This window comes from Bufo gargarizans, chromosome 2 (genome assembly GCF_014858855.1).
Source record: "Bufo gargarizans isolate SCDJY-AF-19 chromosome 2, ASM1485885v1, whole genome shotgun sequence".
Classification (NCBI taxonomy): Eukaryota; Metazoa; Chordata; class Amphibia; order Anura; family Bufonidae; genus Bufo; species Bufo gargarizans.
In genome coordinates, this window is record NC_058081.1 from 605,751,820 (window position 1) to 605,774,294 (window position 22,475).

The 22,475-nt window shown below is 41.5% G+C and overlaps 1 protein-coding gene across 3 annotated transcripts in view; it reads right to left on the bottom strand.

The window, feature by feature from the left end:
* FEZ1 (fasciculation and elongation protein zeta 1) overlaps positions 1–22,475 on the bottom strand; it is a 57,527-nt gene that overhangs the window by 28,584 nt on the left and 6,468 nt on the right. For all 3 annotated transcript variants that reach the window (XM_044278306.1, XM_044278305.1, XM_044278304.1), the window contains exons 2-3: positions 20,237–20,597; positions 3,983–4,082 (exon numbers count right to left, since the gene is read on the bottom strand). In XM_044278306.1, coding sequence (XP_044134241.1) covers positions 3,983–4,082; positions 20,237–20,544 — 408 coding nt within the window. In that variant the 5' untranslated portion in view covers positions 20,545–20,597. The remainder of the gene's footprint in view (positions 1–3,982; positions 4,083–20,236; positions 20,598–22,475) is intronic.

Genomic DNA, 22,475 nt, shown 5'->3' on the forward strand with positions numbered 1-22,475 from the left:
TTTGCCAGTAGCGTTTTGACGGATAGATCTTCGCAAGTGGCGCTTGTAACAATAAGTGTTTTACATGTGGCACTCGTACTGATGAGTAATTGCTGCAGAGCTGACAGGTGACTATTAAGAGGCAGAAACAAATGCTTACTAATTTTATGTAATTAATGGGCTGGTCTTTGGTTAGGCTACTTTCACACCAGCGTTTTTTTGCGGATCCATCATGGATCTGCAAAAAACGCTTCCGTTACAATAATACAACCGCATGCATCCGTCATGAACCGATCCGGCTGTATTATGTCTTCTATAGCCATGACGGATCCGTCTTGAACACCATTGAAAGTCAATCCGTTTTTTATTGTGTCCAAGAAAATGGATCCGTCCCCATTGACTTACATTGTGTGTCAGGACGGATCCGTCTTGCTCCGCACCACATCGCGGACAGAAAAATGCTGCAGGTAGAGTTATTCTGTCTGCGATGGGGATGCAACCAAACGGAACAGAATGCATTTTGGTGCATTCCGTTTTATTCAGTTCAGTTTTGTCCCCATTGACAATGAATTGGGGCAAAACTGAAGCGTTTTCTTCCGCTATTGAGATCCTATGATGGATCTCAATAGCGGAATTTAAAACGCTAGTGTGAAAATATTCTTAGCTGTATGTGAGAGGATACACACTGCTCTGGGGTAGTGGGGGAAGTTATCTGCATTCTGATTGGTCCTGCTAGTTTATGCGAGGAGAGCAAGGGCTTATGGGAAGTGAGGGAAATACAGGATGGCCTCAAGGACATGGCAAAGATCACTACAGGAAGTGCAGCAGAGGCCATCTTGGGAAGATGCTGAAATAGAGGCACAGAGAAATAGGGCAGCTAAGGGCTGAATATAGACATCAGAAAGGTAAAATTAACTGAAAAATAAAGCTTTATTAATATCTTCCCTTCAGCATCACATATGTTAGGAATTTCATTTTTGGTAGTGAAATGGCAGTTACACTTTAAGTCTTGTGAAAGTCCTCTTGATTTTGGATCACGGTGTCTGTACAGAATTTACTCTACAGTCCCTAATCACTCTTAGTGAAATACAATCCCAGGTTGGCACGGCCTGGTCCATGTTACTGGCATCATTGAAAAGCAATACATTTAGGTCGACACCTAGCGCCGCTTATCCCATGGAAGCAAATTAACATGGACTGTTCATATTTCCTGTCAGAAAAGTGATTTATTTATTTATGACACCAGGGGTGTAGCTATAGTGGAAGCAGGGGAAGCGGCTGCTATGGGGCCCAAACTCAGAAGGGGCCCACGTACAGTATATAGGCGTAGGAAATGGATGGAGCAGCTGCCTGGCCTGGTTGAAGAGAGCGATCTTGACTAGCTGCAGGTGTGAGGGTTGCATGGCAGAAGGGGGTTGCTGGATGGGGTCCCCATTCAAAAAATTTGCAGTCAGTTCTAGTTACGCCATTAAAAATGCCAGGCAGTGATCCTTTTCCTGCTCTGAAATCCTCTGTGCTGCAATTTCTATTTGATAATTGTGTTTTATTGCATTGCCTGATCATACCAAATCCAATTCACCTAAATTCTGCATTAACTAGAATCAATAATTTCAGCGTTTTCTTCTTACTTGTCCCCCTTCGTTTGCTATACTATAACTTTGTGATTCAGCGTCTTGTCTGCCAGTAAATGGCTTCTGTCTGCAAGGTCAGCATGCAGCAAACATCCGGCTCTTACACAACAAACTCTGTACATTACATCCCATTTGGAGTATTCCCTCAAGAAAAGAAAAGGGAGTCCAATAGAGACTGAGAGGGCAATTCAGTCCAAAGTACCTCTGACAATGGACAGTACTCACAGTATGTAAAACATAATTGCTGCTAATGTTAATGGATGCTTATCTGCTGGCCTCATTGATAATGTCGTCCCTCTCCAGTCCTTGGGTTGGCGTTTCATCCTTTTATAGCAGAATCTTTACAAGTAACTGATAGGCGCATCCACATAGTGGGCATCTAACTTTTAGCTGGGACACTGTCATTTACTGAGACCTTCATTAACACTGTGGCCAGAACCAATTCCAGGTGTTACATCTACTGCAGGGCGTGCCAGGGTGAAGTATGTCACAGGAATTCATTTGTTGGTGTCCCTTTAATCCCTGTGTCATACTCTGCACTCTCTGGACCTGCAACAGGCATAAAAATGGCATCTGCTCTAGAGTATTTTGCAAGATGGTTCTCTTAAAGGGGTATTTCAATTTATTTATTTTGCTTATTTGTTTATATGAATGGAAATCATACAATTTTGTAATATACATGTACTTAAAATTCAGCATAAATACCTTTCTTATATGAGGTGGTTGACCCCTAAACGCAGTAGAATGGCACAGCCCATGTATCAGTCCTGTGTAATGTATCCATGGCCTAACTGAAACATGGCATCAGTCATGTGACAACCCACACATCATTTAATTTTTGACATTCAGTAAAGAGGGCAATCACATGACCGTATCCATTTTGCGTTCGACAAATTGCGGATCCGCAAACCATGGATAACGGCCATGTGCATTCCACATTTCGCAGTCCGGTACATTCCACCCTATGTTAAAAATGCCTATTCTTGTCTGCAAAATCAAGAAAATGTTAAATTTTTTTGCGAGGCCACAGAATGGATATACAGATTCGGACAGTACACAGTGGGCAGTCCAAATCTCCTGCGGCCCCATTTTAATGAATGGTCCGCATCTGATCCTGAAAAAGTAGGGATCAGATGCAGACCAAAAATACAGTCGTGTGAATGGACCCTAAGCAGCAGTGGTACATGACATATATGTTCTAGGGTCAGCACACAGGACACATTCATGCGGTAATAAATAGGACTAGTGTTGGAATAATGATTTTTATTGTGGTTATTACAGTAGCTATATCACTGTGTGTCCTCACATGGCCACCTGTCTCTAAGTGATGTTGTAAAAAGGCTACCTGTCACTAGGTGATGTTTTTGTGTTGTTAATAAAGTTTACTGTAAAAAAAACAAAAAAACAAGCACCACGCAGATCTGCTTCTATGTAGATGCTAACAGAAATGATGAGATACTGCTGCAGGTAGTAACACTGTATATACTGTACTATACATGTTCTGTTCCTCAATAAACATACTATTCACTTGTTAGATACTTGGGCAGTTAACTGAAAGCCAGGTCACATGATAGATCACATGACTGATGCCATGTTTAGTCCTATCCAGCGCTTCTATGGATGCATTTTACAGGACTAAAACGGGCCGTACCATTTTTTTCTTTAGGGAGAGGGAGAGGCTACTACTAGCTAAAATAGAAGTTTCTGAGCAAAATTTTAAATAGAAGTATAATAGAAAATTGTTCGACATCCTATTCTCTACATAAATAAATGTAATCATTAAAACCAGAATACCTCTTTAATTTTATGTTCATGATATACTTATCTTTGTCTTCTGATCGGGACCTCCTTTATTTACTATCTAAATATGCTCTGTCTGGTCTCACTGTGGAGGACCAGATATCGGTGCAATATACGGAAGGTCTAGTGATTTTAAGGAGTGTCATTTAATATCATGATCAGGTATCATGATCAGTAGTCACTGGGCTCCTGAATATGGGTTGTCAACTGGGCACCATCTATAGCAAGTCTACAATAGACCTTTTTTTTCAGTCTCCATTTAGAAATAATACACTACATTATATTCCCAAATACACATATGTCATATATATCATTGGCAGGACCTGCTCTATTACTAAATATCCTGGATTATTCGACATCCCAGATAAATAAATTTGATCTTCCAATCATTTTGATTTTTCTAACCATAAGAGTCCATGACCAGTCTCTGCCCAGACTTCTGTGTCTCATGTCAAGAAATTTCTTATTATGTATGAAACATATTAGACTTTCTGGATTATAACATACTGGAGTGAAGGATTTTAACAATACAAAATCGTATATAGAAGGCATAAAGGCAGAAAACTGAATACCTCTGTGTCGGACAGGTTACCATTGAGCAACTCTTCACTCTCCTCTCTCCATTTTTCGCCATTTATTGTATTGTAGTTGTCAGTGAGGGCGTCCCAGACTCTGTGAATGGAAGAAACTGATCAGCAAGGAAGAATAGAGCAGCCGTGCCCTGGGGACAATGATGTCAGTGCCCAAAAATCTTACTGAGAGGCCAGTAGTGTCTGTACATAACACCCAGCAGTACTTCAGTGTGTGTGCCTCTCATGTACAAAGCATCCGCATGTGAGAACCAGGATTAGTCTCTGCAGCATTACTTGTTATGGTTGCCCAAAAATATATTGTACAGTTTATAAACCAGCACCTGGATGATCTGAATACTTGTTTATAAAATCGTTTTTTGATGGGCACAAATACACTTATATTGCATTTACAGGTATGGTGAGAAAGTCCTTTAGGAGACGTACAGCGCCATATGAGCAGTTATATACGCTCAATGGTGGTGACAGAATCCCTTTAAATTCCTGCTGATTCTGGGCTTTGAAGTCCAGGAGGCGGTCCTATCAGTGATTGACAGCTATCTCTGTATACACAGTCATAGAGGGGAGACTGTCAATCACTGATAGGACCGCCTCCTGGACTTCAAATCCCAGAATAAGCAGGAATTTATAGTTATATTATATGTACTGAATCTTTTTCTAAAAAACTATATATCAATCTTCTCAGCTCCTCCTGCTCTATAACATGCTGCCTGCAGCTCAACACCAAGTTCAATGTGACAGGTTCCCTTTAACCTCAATTGACTGCCTAAGTCCAGTGCTGGTCATGACTGCCAGGAAGAAGGCTGTAACCAGCACCACGGGATGGAGAACCGCTTTACGGTAAACTCACATGATTGCGGCAGAGATACTTTACATGAACTGGATGTTTTGTTGGCTTTTTCTTTACTTCTACTCACTGCAATGTGTTAGAGAGCGGCCATCTTCATTCTGGGATATGCTGCAGTTCTCATGTCCTCTTCCTAGTGGTTTTTGTTTTAGTGCTGTGCTTCTCCCATTGGCTTCTATATAACTGATATACAATTCACCTCCTTTTTCACTGCACCTGAGCCGTTACCACCAGCCTTTCTCTTTATAACCTACTATACATTAGTGAATTTCACTAGGTGTGGCCTCTATGGCTTACTTGCTATGATTACCCTTAGAGGAGACACAGGGTGTGGTGCATGGTTGTACGCTGGTGTCTGTACTAGTTGGCAGCACTTTCAGTGCCATTGTAAATAAAGCAGCTGGTGCACACAATGGAGGCTATCGCACAGAGAAGAGAAGCATATACAATCTGAGCATCGATATTCACATGTGCCAAAGATTTATTCTACTTTTCTACCGCCATTATAATGGTGATATCGTATGCTCCCAATGTGAAAATTCTAATCAGTATATGGTGAATACACTACGTGCAGAATTATAAGGCAAATGAGTATTTTGACCACATCATCCTCTTTATGCATGTTGTCTTACTCCAAGCTGTATAGGCTCGAAAGCCTACTACCAATTAAGCTTATTAGGTGATGTGCATCTCTGTAATGAGAAGGGGTGTGGTCTAATGACATCAACACCCTATATCAGGTGTGCATAATTATTAGGCAACTTCCTTTCCTTTGGCAAAATGGGTCAAAAGAAGGACTTGACAGGCTCAGAAAAGTCAAAAATAGTGAGATATCTTGCAGAGGGATGCAGCACTCTTAAAATTGCAAAGCTTCTGAAGCGTGATCATCGAACAATCAAGCGTTTCATTCAAAATAGTCAACAGGGTCGCAAGAAGCGTGTGGAAAAACCAAGGCGCAAAATAACTGCCCATGAACTGAGAAAAGTCAAGCGTGCAGCTGCCAAGATGCCACTTGCCACCAGTTTGGCCATATTTCAGAAATGCAACATCACTGGAGTGCCCAAAAGCACAAGGTGTGCAATACTCAGAGACATGGCCAAGGTAAGAAAGGCTGAAAGACGACCACCACTGAACAAGACACACAAGCTGAAACGTCAAGACTGGGCCAAGAAATATCTCAAGACTGATTTTTCTAAGGTTTTATGGACTGATGAAATGAGAGTGAGTCTTGATGGGCCAGATGGCTGGATTGGTAAAGGGCAGAGAGCTCCAGTCCGACTCAGACGCCAGCAAAGTGGAGGTGGAGTACTGGTTTGGGCTGGTATCATCAAAGATGAGCTTGTGGGGCCTTTTTGGGTTGAGGATGGAGTCAAGCTCAACTCCCAGTCCTACTGCTAGTTTCTGGAAGACACCTTCTTCAAGCAGTGGAAGAAGTCTGCAAGGTAAGAAAAACATGATTTTCATGCAGGACAATGCTCCATCACACGCGTCCAAGTACTCCACAACGTGGCTGGCAAGAAAGGGTATAAAATAAGAAAATCTAATGACATGGCCTCCTTGTTCACCTGATCTGAACCCCATTGAGAACCTGTGGTCCATCATCAAATGTGAGATTTACAAGGAGGGAAAACAGTACACCTCTCTGAACAGTGTCTGGGAGGCTGTGGTTGCTGCTGCACGCAATGTTGATGGTGAACAGATCAAAACACTGACAGAATCCATGGATGGCAGGCTTTTGAGTGTCCTTGCAAAGAAAGGTGGCTATATTGGTCACTGATTTGTTTTTGTTTTGTTTTTGAATGTCAGAAATGTATATTTGTGAATGTTGAGATGTTATATTGGTTTCACTGGTAAAAATAAATAATTGAAATGGGTATATATTTGTTTTTTGTTAAGTTGCCTAATAATTATGCACAGTAATAGTCACCTGCACACACAGATATCCCTCTAAAATAGCTAAAACTAAAAACAAACTAAAAACTACTTCCAAAAATATTCAGCTTTGATATTAATGAGTTTTTTGGGTTCATTGAGAACATGGTTGTTGTTCAATAATAAAATTAATCCTCAAAAATACAACTTGCCTAATAATTCTGCACTCCCTGTATTGATTGCAGGTATCACACTGGATAAATAAGATACATTATAGGGACTTTTTTTAATATGTTCATAACTAACCCACGTGTGTTAAAGGTTTAAGCCACACTATCTTAAGTAGTGACATGCACCCTGATTATAGCGGTGTGTCACTTGTCAATTTACAGTAGTTTTTATTCAAAATCACAGTTTATTAGGTGCAGCACAAACAGAGTACTATGTGTGCCTGGAGAAATAAGAGCGATCTCAGAGTTAGGGCTCATGCACACGACCGTGCCGTTTTTTGCAGTCTGCAAATTGCGGATCCGCAAAAAACGGATGCCGCCCATGTGCCTTCCGCAATTTGCGGAACGGAACAGGAGGCCCATTATAGAGATGCCAATTCTTGTCCGCAAAACAGACAAGCATAGGACAGGACTCATAATTTTTGCGGGGTCACGGAACAGAGCAGCGGATGCGGACAGCACACAGAGTGCTGTCTGCATCTTTGGGGACCCATTGAAATGAATGGTTCCCTATACGGACTGTATACGGAACCAAAATACGGCCCGTATACGGAACGCAAAATACTGTTGTGTGAATGAGCCCTTAAACATATTTATGAACTTGTTATAAGATTCCCTTGGCAATTAGCAGATCACAAAGCATTCCCCTGCAGGGACATTCAGGCTGGGTTCACACCTGAGCGTTTTACAGCGCATTCCTACGCGCTATAAAACGCTCAACAAGGAGAAACCAATGCTTCCCTATGGGAATGGTTCTCACCTGGGCGTTTTACAGCGCGTACGATCGCGCTGTAAAACGCCCGACACCCCAAGAAGTACATGAGCTTCTTTGGGGCGTCTTGTCGCGCGTTCCCGTACATAGACTTCCGGGAACGCGCGACAATGGGCGTTCGCTTGTCTCTGTATGCGTGATTGCAAACGCCCGTACAATCGCGGATACAGAGCGCTCCATCGCGAACGCTCAGGTGTGAACCCAGCGTCAGTGATCAGTTATAATTCATGGTGAAAACTGCCAGTAAGTGTTCCATTTTTCTTATCAGCACCACAGAAGAACTCCACAAGATAGGGGATAATTATTAGATCGGTGGGAGTCCTACTGCTGGGACCCCCACCTATTATGAGAACAGGGGCCCTCAACCCCCCACCTGAAATTAAGTGAGCGGCCAGTTAGGCATATGTGCGACGCTCCATTAATTTCTATGGGAATTCCAGAGATAGCTGAATACGATACTCGATTATCTCCAGAAGTTCCATAAAAAATGAATAGAGCGCCCACGTGTATGTGCAACCTACTAATCAGTTCATTGCAAGGGGTTCCAGGGGGTACAGGGCCCCCATTCTTATGATCAGTAGGGGTCCTACTGCTGGGAAGCTCCACCAATCTAAAAGTCATCCCCTATTGTGGATAGGGGATAACTTCAAACCAAACAACCGGAGTACCCCTTTAAGTATTAAAAACAGTGTGATATCTGTGTGGTACAGGTCAGGTCCTCTTCAACAGCGGTGCACAACCCACAGGCTGCATGCGGCCTACAGAACAGAGGTTTGCGGCCCCCATCTTGTAGCACAGAAGCACAGCCGATAGTGCCATCAGCTGTGTTTCTTCCTGGAGCACCGCATGGCTCTCGATTACAGCTCCTGCAGTCTAGCAGGTTGGGTCCCTGGCTGTCAGTGACAGCAGGGGAGCCGAGGAGAAGACACAAGCAGTTTATCAGCACTTTTGCCTTCTCCTCAATGAATGCTATGCAGTTGGCCCCAGCAATCACGTGATCGCCGAGTGTCTCAGGCCAGGGCGTGGCAGAGAAGAGCTGCAGGGTCAGTAGACTCTGATTAGTTCTACCTTGTACAAAGCCACCACAAAAGGCTGGTTTCCTCTGTAACTGGGAGTCCTGTTTTACAAAAAAAAATTGTCGGTGCCCCACCCCCCAAAGGTCTTTTTATGACATCTTGGGGGACATATTATGAATATTTAACATATTATGAATTTGTTAAAAAAAAAAACATATAAAAAAAAAACACCCGCACCAACCAAAATCATCACCATTATCACTCCATTCATATGAAACTTAACACAGTATATAATAAAAACTGCCAACACAAAATAGGGAACTAATTATAATAATTTATTTTGGTGTGAATTTGCAAATTTAAAGAATAAGGAGCTATAGTTTGAAAAAAATGACTGACTTTTTAAAAATGTTTTGTACCGTTTCCACCAAATAAAACAAAAAAATATATATTAAAAAGCCCTATGTGTAACGTGAAAAAATTTTGCAAAAATGATTTTGGTTGTCCAACAAATAAAAAAGTTACAACTGTTTAAACTACTTGCGCTAAATCACAAAAAAAGTTTCTGGTTATTAAGGACTTTTCAGGCCTGGTCATTAAAGAGTTAACCAGTAGGCAGTTACCCTGCTAGTAAGGGAAAGTGATTACCGGTTATTGCAGGGTCCCTATAACTGGGGGCAGGAGGCGGTAATAACCAGTGAGCGCCATCCTCTGCAGTAAAGGAAAGCGTTCATTTATGACTAGGGGGCAGGATAGAAGGAAATTTTGCCACTTAAAGAATTTTTAGGGTAAAAATTATATTTTTAACAAGTTGCCTGCAGCATGGCCTCTGAAATAGAAGATTAAAACTTTCCTGCTCCATGACGCCCCCGCTGTCTCCATCTGACAGTCCCTGTGCTGTTTACACTAGGCAGTGCATGGACATGGTCACATGCACCGCTCCAGCAAATGACTGGCTTCTGCGGTGACGTGCTGCTTGTGGCCACATTAATTGTCTGGAGCGGTGCATGTGATCATGTCCGCAGCCAGCCAGATGTAAACAGCGCGGGGACCGGAGGATGGGGACAAGCGGAGTCAGCGTGGAGGACTGGAGCGGCAGGAAGCAGGTACTCTATGTATAAATCTACTGTTTCAGGGCATTTGCTGCAAAAAGGAAATCCCCTTTAAGCCCCTATTACACTGTACGATATTTGGGCCAATTACTGGGAACAAGTGTTTATGGATACGCTCATTCCTGATAACTGGACTGCATAATCATACCGCTGATCAGACGATAAATCGGCAATCACCCATTTGTCGGCTGATTTGTATATTTTATCAGGATGAGAGATTACAATAATTATCAGCACATCGCCCTGTGTAATCAGAGATGGGCCACTGATAAGGAGGGAACTGTGGGAGGAATGACTGTGGTAGTGATCATTACTCCCCATTTATTTTGCATCGGCCTGTGTAATAGGTCAACGATGCAAATGAGCACCAATCAACCTTTTTCTTTGCGGCCCCTTGAAATAAAGCGATGTGACAATGTGGCCCTCAGACCAAAAAAGGTTGTGCACCCCTGCTCTAGAGCAAGCGACTCTTTTAGTAACCACTCTCCACTTGAGATAAGGATTGTATATCGTATATAGGATCCTGTATTGTGTCATTAGTATGATAATTTTTTGGCATTTTGGAATTTTTATTGTATGTCGATTGATAAACTAATAAATATTATAATTGGAAAAAAAAACAAAAAAACTCAGAAATCCTTAATGGGGTATATAAAAGTTAGAATTCTAAACTAGACAAGCCCTTTAATATGTAACAGTAATGAGATAAACCTCATGCAATTCCTTTGGTGGATATAGCGCTTCTGGCTTAACCTCTTAGGCCCCTTTCACACAAGCGAATTTTCTGCGCGGGTGCAATGCGTGACGTGAACACATAGCACCCGCACTGAATCCTGACCCATTCATTTCAATGGGTCTGTGTACATGAGCGTTGTTTTTCACGCATCAGTTCTGCGTTGCGTGAAAATCGCAGCATGTTCTATATTCAGCGTTTTTCACGTAGCCCTGGCCCCATAGAAGTGAATGGGGCTGCGTGAAAAACGCATTAGATCCGCAAGCAAGTGCGGATGCAATGCGTTTTTCACTGATGGTTGCTAAGAGATGTTGTTTGTAAACCTTCAGTTTTTTATCACGCGCATAAAAAATGCATCAAAACGCACTGCACCCGCGCGGAAAAAACTGAACAACTAAACGCAATCGCAGACAAAACTGACTGAACTTGCTTGCAAAATAGTGCGAGTTTCACTGATCGCACCCTGAACACATCCGGCCCCAATCCGCAACGCTCGTGTGAAAGAGGCCTTAGGCCTCTTTCACACGGGTGTCTTATTTTTGGGCCGGATAAGAGGCGGGTGCGTTGCGGGAAAATGTGCGATTTTTCCGCGCGAGTGCAAAACATTGTAATGCGTTTTGCACTTGCGTGAGAAAAATCGCGCATGTTTGGTACCCCAACCCAAACTTCTTCACAGAAGTTCGGGCTTGGGATCGGTGTTCTGTAGATTGAATTATTTTCCCTTATAACATGGTTATAAGGGAAAATAATAGCATTCTGAATACAGAATGCATTGTAAAAGAGCACTAGAAGGGTTAAAAAAATAAATAAACTCACCTTAGTCCACTTGATAGCGAAGCCCGGCATCTCCTTGTGTCTCCTTTGTTGAATAGGACCTGTGGTGAGCATTAAATACAGGTAAAGGACCTTTGATGACGTCACTCCGGTCATCACATGGTCTTTTACCATGGTGAATCACCATGGTAAAAGATCATGTGACGTACCATGTGATGACCGGAGTGACGTCATCAAAGGTCCTTTACCTGTATTTAATGCACACCACAGGTCCTATTCAACAAAGGAGACACAAGGAGATGCCGGGCTTCGCGATCAAGTGGACTAAGGTGAGTTAAAAAATTTTTTAACCCTTCTAGCGCTCTTTTACTATGCATTCTGTATTCAGAATGCTATTATTTTCCCTTATAACCATGTTATAAGGGAAAATAATACAATCTACAGAACACTGATCCCAAACCCGAACTTCTGTGAAGAAGTTCGGGTTTGGGTACCAAACATGCGCGATTTTTCTCACGCAAGTGCAAAACGCATGACAATGTTTTGCACTCGCATGGAAAAATCGCGCATTTTCCCGCAACGCACCCGCCTCTTATCCGGGCAAAAAAACTGACGCCCGTGTGAAAGAGGCCTAAGTGATGCATTTTCTGTTTTCATTTTTCACTCCATGCCTTCCCAAAGCAATAACATTTTTATTTTTCCATTCACATAGCTGTATTAGGGCTTGTGATAAAAAAAAAAATTCCATTACGCCAATATGTTTATATTTTAATAATTCGGAAGTTTTGGGACACACCAGTGCAAATTATCTTTTTTTTTTTTATTAAGGGGAAAAGGGGTGATATGAATTTTTATATATATTTTTTCATTTTTAAAAAGTTTTCACTTTACATTCACATTACAGTCTACTGACAGTACCACTGGCCATAAGAATAACAATAATGATTACAGAAGCACTCTAGCACTGGAGTCTCATTTAAGGGTAGTGATAAATCAGTGACATACAATATCTACTGTATCACAGAAGTTTCTGCATTGTTCTATGCATAGGGGGACTCGTTCATCGGGTGATCCCATCATTCCTGCAGGCACCTAAATTATCATTTCTGGGCAGCAGATCGTGCGGTCTAAACAGCGATCTGCTGCCCAGAAGCAGTGCAGCTGTACGAGGACGAGCAATCGCAATACCAATCCCTCGTCATCATACCGTGGAGGTGATCGATGCATGTAAATGCCAAGCTTCACTTCCACTAAGCGAGCAGCTGACTGTCAGGGAGCAACTCTTCCTTCCCTACAATCTGCTGCTGCTCAGTGCGTGTAAATGCGCCTTAAGAATAATAATTGGCGCCACTTCTTGGTCTGTACAGATAACTTTACTGCAGTTACCTGCTTATCTATACACATTACAGGCAGGATCAGAATAAAAGATAAGACAGGATCCACCGTTCACAATAGGTGATAGTCAGAGGTTATTAATCCTTTCCTTGTATAATGACCTCCGCACAGGTCACAGAACATGCCTAGAAATCTCTACCATGTAAGTCAGTAGGGTCCCCTCCTGTACATTGTGTCTATGGCCCATGGGGCTGCCGTAAAGCAATTTTTATGCTGTGTAAATGCTGGTAAGAACAGCTCAGGCAATATGGCCGCCCCCATAATCATGTTCAGTAAATAGAATAAATAAATCTGCAATCAGAAATTAAAAACAGATTAGAAAAAAGGATACATGCTACTATCTGGTTTTAACTGGCAGAAAAAAAATGGAAACGTTAAAAATAATATGTAAGACAGCAGTTATTCCTTCCCAACAATCGCCTGCTCGTCAGTGAAGGTTCTATTACTCAATGAACGAGCGTTTAGTTCATTCATAGGGTAATCGGTGGCATCTTTACACCAACAGATTATTAGGCAGTGTAAAGGGGCCTTAACACATCCCTCCTGTCTTTTCCTTGGATCAGGCTTCTACTCTCTGCAGCTCGGTATAAACACAGGTCTATCACAGGCGCACTGGGAAGGTGATTTCCAGTGCAACAAGGGTAGAATGATTATAAAGTACAGACTAGTAAACCACCAGTGATAAAAAGATGATTGTCAGGTGCAGTAACTGCTGCACATATACTAAGGACCTTATTAGACTGAACACTTTTTGGGCCAATTATCAGGAACAAGTGCTCTTAGGAATACTCATTGCCAATAATTTGCCCATATAAGTGTGCCGCTGATCAGATAATACACAAGCAAATGCTTCTCTGTTGGCTGATTAGCATTTTTCGGCAGGATGAAAGATGCTCGATTATTGGGTTCACATCTCCCCCTGTACTCAGGGATGTGCTGCTGAAAATCAATAGAACTGAATGAGGGATGAATAACTGTGTTAGCAATCGTTCCTCCCACATTCACTTTGCATCGCCCTGTATAGTAGTGATGTGAATGAGCACTGATGATGTGTTCATCATCCATCAGCGCTCGTCCTGCTCAAATATCGGGCAGTCTAATAGAGCCCTAAGGGGAATGAGCCTTAGTGAGGGGGAGCCTGGAGGATTTCTTTATACTGCCATGTAAAATACCTGTGTAGTACTGTCTGTATTCTCAAACACACTGAATTGCTACAGAGCAACTGTGCATGAGACTGTAAAATATAGTAAATGAGATGTGTTAAAGGGAACCTGTCACCAGGATTTTGGGTATAGAGCTGAGGACATGGGTTGCTAGATGGCCGCTAGCACATCCGCAATACCCAGTCCCCATAGCTCTGTGTGCTTTTATTGTGTAAAAAAAACAATTTGATACATATGCAAATTAACCTGAGATGAGTCCTGTCCCTGAGATGAGTCAGAGCTTGAAAATATGACTCTTCTCTGGTCACACAAGTAAGATATCACTCTTTTATGTTAATCTGCATAAAAGGCGGGAAGTACAAAAATGCATAATACTTATTAAATTCGTCAGCATATGAAATTAAAAGTGTAATTTATATGTTTAGGGTAACACAATGAACATTTAGAAACGCTCAGTGAGGGTAGCATAGTAGAGGTGATAGGTTCCCTTTAATGACACTGCAGAATACAGACTTTGATGTCCAAGAGTGTGAGAGATAGAACTCCATCTTGTATATCCTATATCTATCTGAACCAGAGTTCAATTAGAGGTTAACAAAATGATGAAGTGTCAGCTCTTTGCAGGCACCCGGGGGGAAGGGGGATCAGCTGACAAACACCCCCCCCCCCCCCCACACTCTATTTTCAGAAAGCTTCTGCTGCTCTAAGTTCACATCCTCTTTTCTGATAAAGATGTTTTGTTTCTTCTGTCTTTGCGGTCTTATGTGAAGCACGGCTGTTGGGCGTCTACCAATAATCATGGTATAGGATTGTCTGCTAATTTACAATAAAGTAGATTACTGATTACAACCATTGTGTGTCTGTATCAGCCTTCTCTGTGCACATTTGCTATTTGAATTTGGAACCCATAATCATAGACGCAGGGGTAATTGCCCTCACAAAGGGTATACATTTATTTTAAAGCAATTCTTCATCTGCAACAGTTACCTTATAATCTTCTTTTTTCTAATAAGAAAGGAGGTGGGTTTCAGACTACAGTACCTTAGACCAAGCAGCTAAGGTGGAGCCACTGATCATAAATGTGTCCTAATAACATGTCCAGCATAGGGGTGCACCACCAATGAGGAAAGGTAAGGTGATTGTCTCAGGCACCACCAGGTAGGGGCAAGAGGGGGGCAGCGGAAGGGGGATTATCTGTTTCTGCAGTATAGTATTGGGAAGCACAGTGGGCACACTATGTGGTGCTGTATTACCCTGGATGTTTTGTAGCTCTGTATATAATTTTTTCCAAGTATGTCTTTAACAGTAGGCTTGCAGATAAGTGGTAAGGTTAAGAAATTGGCACTGGGGGGTTGGGGCACCATTTTAGTTTTCGTCTCAGGCAGCAGAAAGGCTAGGTGCAGCCTTCGTCCAGCATGTAAGCATCACTTACTGATAATGCCTTTTATAGATCATGAAGAAAACAATCGTACTGTGATTGCGTAGGCCTAGGAACATTTCCAAGAACAGCAAGGCTGTAGTAAATTGGTATGGATTTAACATGTCTTTTCATTACAGTTTCTGCATCACTTTTTTTTCCAGATTTAGAAACTGCACCACTAACAGTACATGTGAATATACCCTTATATTAAAAAGAAGTTGTGACAATTTTGGTGGCAAAATGTTAAGTTAAATGGATGAATATGTTTTATTTAGTTTAGACTTCAATGCATACATAGCCCATTGTACTAGTCTCTGTTAGTCAATCAGCAACCTAAATAATACTCAGCCAGTTAAGGGTTACTGACAAATGGTTTCTATGGAAAGATCAATGATGCAGAATGGAAGCTGGCAGGGGGCAGACATCCCATAACAATGCAGAATGAATCAGAAGCAAGGTCTCAAGGCCCTGCTCACAGATCACAAACCGTTCCGGCATCCAGGCCGCTGGCCGTGGCTGTACTGCCCAAGCCCTAGGTACAAGACTTGGCCACAGAACTTAGCATATGTTCTCTAGAATATATTAATTCCAGCATTTCTCAGGTGCATCCAGCCAATTGTAACTGAAGTTTTTATCATAAGAGCGCAATCATCTGGTGCTACTGGTGCTCTGCCAGGCCAGGAGTCCTGTCGCTTTACAGCTGCTACCAAGGTACAAGTCCCAGCATGACTTGTACATAGCACAACATCTGGACTGCCACCTGTGTCAGAAGTTGTGTATCTATCAATGCCTTATCACTATGTTATTCACACATTTAATTGCATGGTAAATCATCCTTAGGGTATGTTCACAATGAGTGTTTTGTTTTTTTGCTGCAGCGAAACGCACTGCAAAAATGCCTAACATTAACTTCCCATTGATTAAAATGGGAATTCATGATATAGTTTATACAGTGCAGATTTTTCCACACACAGATTTGTAATCCACAATGTGGAAAAAAATAATGCGCGTGTTCATTCTTGACAAGGTTTCAACGTGGAAACTGCAACAAGTGCCTGCGAGCAGGATTAGCCTGATTGAATTAAGGGTCAACCTCAGATTTCTGCCACAGATACCACGGCAAATGTACGTCAGATGTTTCGGATGTATATTTTCCACCTGGTGAACATCCCCTTATGCTTCAGTTTTCACTAAAGCAGGGAGATCTCTTCTATTCTCTTCCTGTACTTTTCTTTAACCACTTGTCTACTGGCGCACGACTATCTACGTCACGGTGGTAGGCTCTTATCTGTAGCCCAACGTATAAAAGCCACAGCAGATCGATGTGACTGCGCTGTCATTAGACAGCTACGGTCACAGGGAGATGTGCCGTGGCCAGCTGGAGCGGTCAGGCAGTAATAAATGCTTGTAGCACTCTGCTACAAGCGTGTATTATATTGAAGAAGTTGAAAGCCGGCAGGGAGAGCTTTTTCTTATGTAAGAGAGCCACGTGCTGGCTTTAAAATGTAAGCCTGCAGGCTGGGAATTAACCTCTTCCTGCCTTGACTGTGGAAGAAAGGGGTTAATTAATTTAAAATAAGTAAATAAAAAATAAATAAAAAACAAAAGAAATGTTTTTAAAGATATAGCAATAGTAATTAGACTACGTACACATCCATACAAACATCCCACCCATTTTTCGTTCATAAAAAATAAAATAAAAAATATATATTCATTTTATATATATATATATATATATATATATATATATTAGTTTTAGCAATAGTATATTGTAATTTGTATGTGTAAAATATACAAACATACATTTATTTGAAAAATCTAGTTATTGGTTTTATTACGGTACTTTCACACTTGCGTTAAACTTTACCGGTATTGAGTTCTGTACTAGAGGCTCAATTCCGGGAAAAAAACTGATCAGTTTTATCCTAATGCATTCTGAATAGAGAGCAATCCGTTCAGTATGCATCAGGATGTCTTCAGTTCAGTCACTGTACGGCTTTTGGACAGAGAAAATACTGCAGCATGCTGCGGTATTTTCTCCTTCCAAAATTCCGGAACACTTACCGGAATGCAGGATCCGGAATTATTTTCCATTGAAATGCATTAATGCCAGATCCGGCCCTAAATGTTTTGGAAAAACGTATCCGGTTTTGCGGTCTGCGCATGCGCAAACCTTAAAAAATGTGAAAACGTTAAATACCGGATCCGTTTTTCCGGATGACAACCGGAGAGCATCCGGATCCGTCTACAAATGGTATGCGTTTGCATACAGATTGCCGGATCCGGCAGGCAGTTCAGGCAACGGAACTGCCTGCCGGAATCCAACAACGCAAGTGTGAACGTACAGTTAGCTATATTTTTTTCTATAGAAGGTTTTTGTTTCTGCGTAAGATATACAAACGAATGCAAAAATGTAAAAATAAAAACAAAACCCTTAAAATGTTAAAAATTCCCCAAGGTGAATAACATAAAAAAACTTCACTTTCAAGGGTCTTGTAGCATTTTGGTGCTGTACAACAGTTTGTGGGCGGTAAGGTGCCATAGAACCAGCAATAGAAAAATAGGCCGCCAAAATCCAAAATGTGCTTCAGTCTTTTGAAGTCTTGCGGCGGGCCCAGCTAGTAGATAAATTACATAAATAGCGTCCGTTTTCAGGGTACAAGCATACGGGAATTGTTTTAGAAATGTTTTGTCTTTAAAGGGAACCTGTCACCGGGATTTTGTGTATAGAGCTGAGGACATGGGTTGCTAGATGGCTGCTAGCACATCCGCAATACCCAGTCCCCATAGCTCTGTGTGCTTTTATTGTGTGAAAAAAACGATTTAATACATATGCAAATTAACCTGAGATGAGTCCTGTCCCTGACTCATCTCACATACAGGACACATCGCAGGTTAATTTGCATATGTATCAAATCGTTTTTTTCACACAATAAAAGCACACAGAGCTATGGGGACTGGGTATTGCGGATGTGCTAGCGGCCATCTAGCAACCCATGTCCTCAGCCTATACGCAAAATCCCGCTGACAGGTTCCCTTTAAACCTTTTGCAATAGTTAAAAAAAAATTGATATGAAAGGAAAAATATTATTTTTTCAAAATTTTCAGTTTTTCCTTAAATATTTTTTTTTTTTATATTAAATCCATCATCTAATGGTACAAAATAAAGGTCCAAGGTGTCCCGAGAAAAATAATATCAAATGCATGCAGGCTGGCTCAGAAATTAATCAGTTATTGCAGTTAGATAGACGCATTGCTACAACTGAAAAACTGGCCTGGTAAGGAAGGGGGATAAACACTCTGATATTGAAGTAGTTAAAGAACGGCTTCATTTTTGTTTTCTTTTCAGCTTTCCAGTCACAGGAATGGCAACAAAAAGCAGAAAGGAAAATGGATCTTCCATAATAATCAAAAAACTGGACTGGATTTCATTAGAAGAACGTAAAAAGGAAAAGTTTCACATGACATATACAACAGCTACATATGTATTAACCTATACCTGGCTTCACACACTGCTTTTAACTAACATCAAGTACACATGGACAATAATGGATAAGACACTAAACACATTTCACAATATCGCATCACTAAATAATGATCTTTAGAGTATATTCACACATTATAGTTTTCAGAATTTTTTATGGGACGCATTTTTTATGGGTCGCAAAGTTATTAAAAACTGCAGATATTAAAAACTGTTAGCTTCATCTTTATGTGAAATCTTACATTGCAATCTTGGCAAGATGAACCATCTACTTCACTATGTGAAATAGTGCCCTTGGGAATGAGAAACCCGGACCTAAGAACTACAATGAGGAATCATGTGCCCAAGACCTGACAAGAAGAATTTTGAAAAAAAGAACGGTGGTCCTAAGGATGGTATAACACCGCCTGATCTTCAGGCAGTGCTGGTGCCAACGTATGATAATCATCCATTGGCGCTCGTTTGCACCAGCCTGACTAAGGCTACTTTCACACTAGCGTTCGGGGCTCCGCTTTTGAGTTCCGTTTGAAGGCTCTCACAAGCGGCCCCGAACGGATCCGTCCAGCCCTAATGCATTCTGAGTGGACACGGATCCGCTCAGAATGCATCAGTATGGCTCCGCTTGGCTTCCGCTCCGCTCAGCAGGCAGACACCCGAACGCTGCTTGCAGAGTTCAGGTGTCCGCCTGGCCGTGCGGAGGCAAACGGATCCGTCCAGAGTTACAATGGAAGTCAATGGGGGTGGATCCGTTTGAAGGTGACACAATATGGTGCAATTTTCAAACGGATCCGCCCCCCAGTGACTTTCAATGTAAAGTCTGGACGGATCCGTCTGAATACAAATTACACTTAGACTTTTTTCTGAAATATAATGCAAACGGTTCCGTTCTGAACGGATACCATCATTTGCATTATAGGAGCGGATCCGTCTGTACAGATACCAGACGGATCCGCTCCGAACGCAAGTGTGAAAGTAGCCTAAACAGGCTGATGCAAACTTTGAATGTTGGAGGAACTATTGCTACAGCAGTTACCTCATGCCCCTCTATAGATGACAGCAGCACACCCCTAATTACACAGAAAGATGTGCTGCCAATAATGGGACATCTCTAGCTGATGAACAAGCTAACTTTGCTCATTCATTGGCTGCTCAATTATATGGCCCAATTATCCAGAACGAGCATTTGTATTCCTGTTAATATGCCTAAAATCGTGTAGTCTAATAGGGCCTAGAAAGGTAACCGTGGGTCTGCAACTTGAGATCAGATTGGAACAAAGAGCCTCATAACTGAAACCCGAAGTTACACAAATGCCCCCAACTGTGATTTTAGGTGAGGGATTGCATTGAAACCCTTCCCAACACATACTAGTGATTACACAGACCATCTCTAGTTTTGATAGAACACAGTTTCCACTTACTCCTCATCTCTGAGTCGTTCTTCCTCCTCCTGAATCTGCAGATGATTCTTCACAGGAGCCAAGTTTTCTGTTTTGGCATTATAATTTCGAAAGCAAACATTCAGCTTTTCATCAAACTCATTGACAAGATCTTCCATAGACTTGAAGCTAATAATCTCAGAGCTGAAGTTTTCTAGCTCAGAAAGGGATGCATCCTCCAAATGCCGGGAAGGTGACATATAGATGTTCCTCGACTTGTCTTCCCTATCCTCAGAGTAAGATCTGACATCTTCAAACTCCTCGTCCAGGGACACCAACGGGGCCTCCATCTCTGAGCTCCTCAGGAGTGGAGGCTGAGAAGACAACGTCAATTTCAGTTTGCCTATTTGGACACAAAATACACAAAAGTAGATATCATGAACACTGACTATAGAGGATGATTTTCAACATAAGCTGCCCAGGTCCACATATGATCTTCTACTGCAGCTTTGGCAATTTTTACCATGATTCTCATCCTGGTGATGTAACTCTCTAGAGTGACCTTTTACCAATAAGACTAGAATTTGACAACAAATTAATCATTTAGAAATAGAAAAGATCAGTCTATGTAATTATATTACTCCCTAATTAGGTCCTTGTATACTCATATGGTATCATGACAGCACGTCCGCCAGCATGTTACTGTCATTTGAAAAACAAGGTATGAGGTCTTAATTGTACAGTGACCTAAATCAACCTCTACAGAGAACATCCATGCCTGCCACAACTATGATGATTGTTCTGCCCTTTTTCCAAAGTTGTATAATCAAAACCCAAGTACCACAACCTCAAACAGTAGGCAAAATGTACAGTAGGCCACTTTTGTAGGGTCTGACCAACATAAAACCACGGAAAGACTTAATGTTATTGCCTATTAAAGAGAAAATTCCTTTACAACATAGATTTTTTTTTGCATGTAGGTAGCGCACAATAGGTGTTTAGCTATTTAAACATAGTGTATATAGGGTGGAATATTACTCACTAGGCACAAGTTAGGCTCAACTAATGAAACAGGCTTGCAGTGGAACTGAGGGTTCACAATACGGTAGCAGTATTGCTACTGCAGGATGAATACGGTATTCACTTCAATATAATCCCTTTTACACAACTCTCTCACGCTCCTGCTTGGGTTAATGTCAGCACATGTCTAGTGCTCAATGTCTGTCTGATATACAGTATGTTGTCTAAAAGTCTGGTCCCTGAGGGCTACTGGGAGGGGACTGCATATCTACATGTGCTCATCCAGACAGCTCAGTGCAAAAAAAAAAAATACAGTCTGGTAGTTTACTTCTTATTTGAAACTCTAACATTTCTGCTCATCAAGATCATATATTGAATTGTTAACAGTTCATCGTCAAATGACCTTCTAACATCATGTGTTAATTCCCACAGCTAGCCATTGTCTGACTTGCCTGTAGCCCATCTACAGGACCTATGTCTGCTGTATATCCAGCTTGGCTCTAGTTTTTTTCTTTTACAGTTTCCCTTCATTCCTTATCCTTGGTGAGACTGGAACAATTGCTCAGACTACATCTCTTTCAAGTCTTACTGTTTTCCTAGCCTTTACCATTATCTTACAAACATTATGAGCAACTCCTCCAGTCTCTGGTCATATACCATCATTCTGCTATATTTGCTGCTGCTTTTATCAGTACAACCATCCTAAAAAACTGTTATCTCTTATTTCAGACTTCACAAGCCCTCCAACTTCTACAAAGACGTATCCAGTGCGAAACTCTGCCACTCTTCTATTGCCCGACCACTCAACAGTCTTCAAGTCCACACTATTATTTCTCTAGGATGTTCCTCTGCTACACACTAATATCGACCGGGACCTAATTACTCCAATAATCCATATGCCAGAACTATTTAAGAAATCTCTGGCAACCAACCTTCCATAGGCAATAGCTTATTTCATACTTTTACATACCCTCCATCTATACAGTTGCATGTCTGCAGATTATCTTCGTCCTAACATCTCACTTAGATTATTTTCAGATATTGACTATTCTTTCACTTAAAGGGGTTTTCCGGGATCACTATGGTTTTTAAAACATATGCTCATGTAGTTGCTTACCTCATGTACATATTCCCTATTAATTTGTTTGGACCCCCTGACTATTTCTCATCATATAAAACAGATCCCTCTGGTTTGTTTTCATCTGTATGTAGCACTTCCTGTTGCTGAATCCAACCAAACCCTTGATGCACTTCTCCTTTC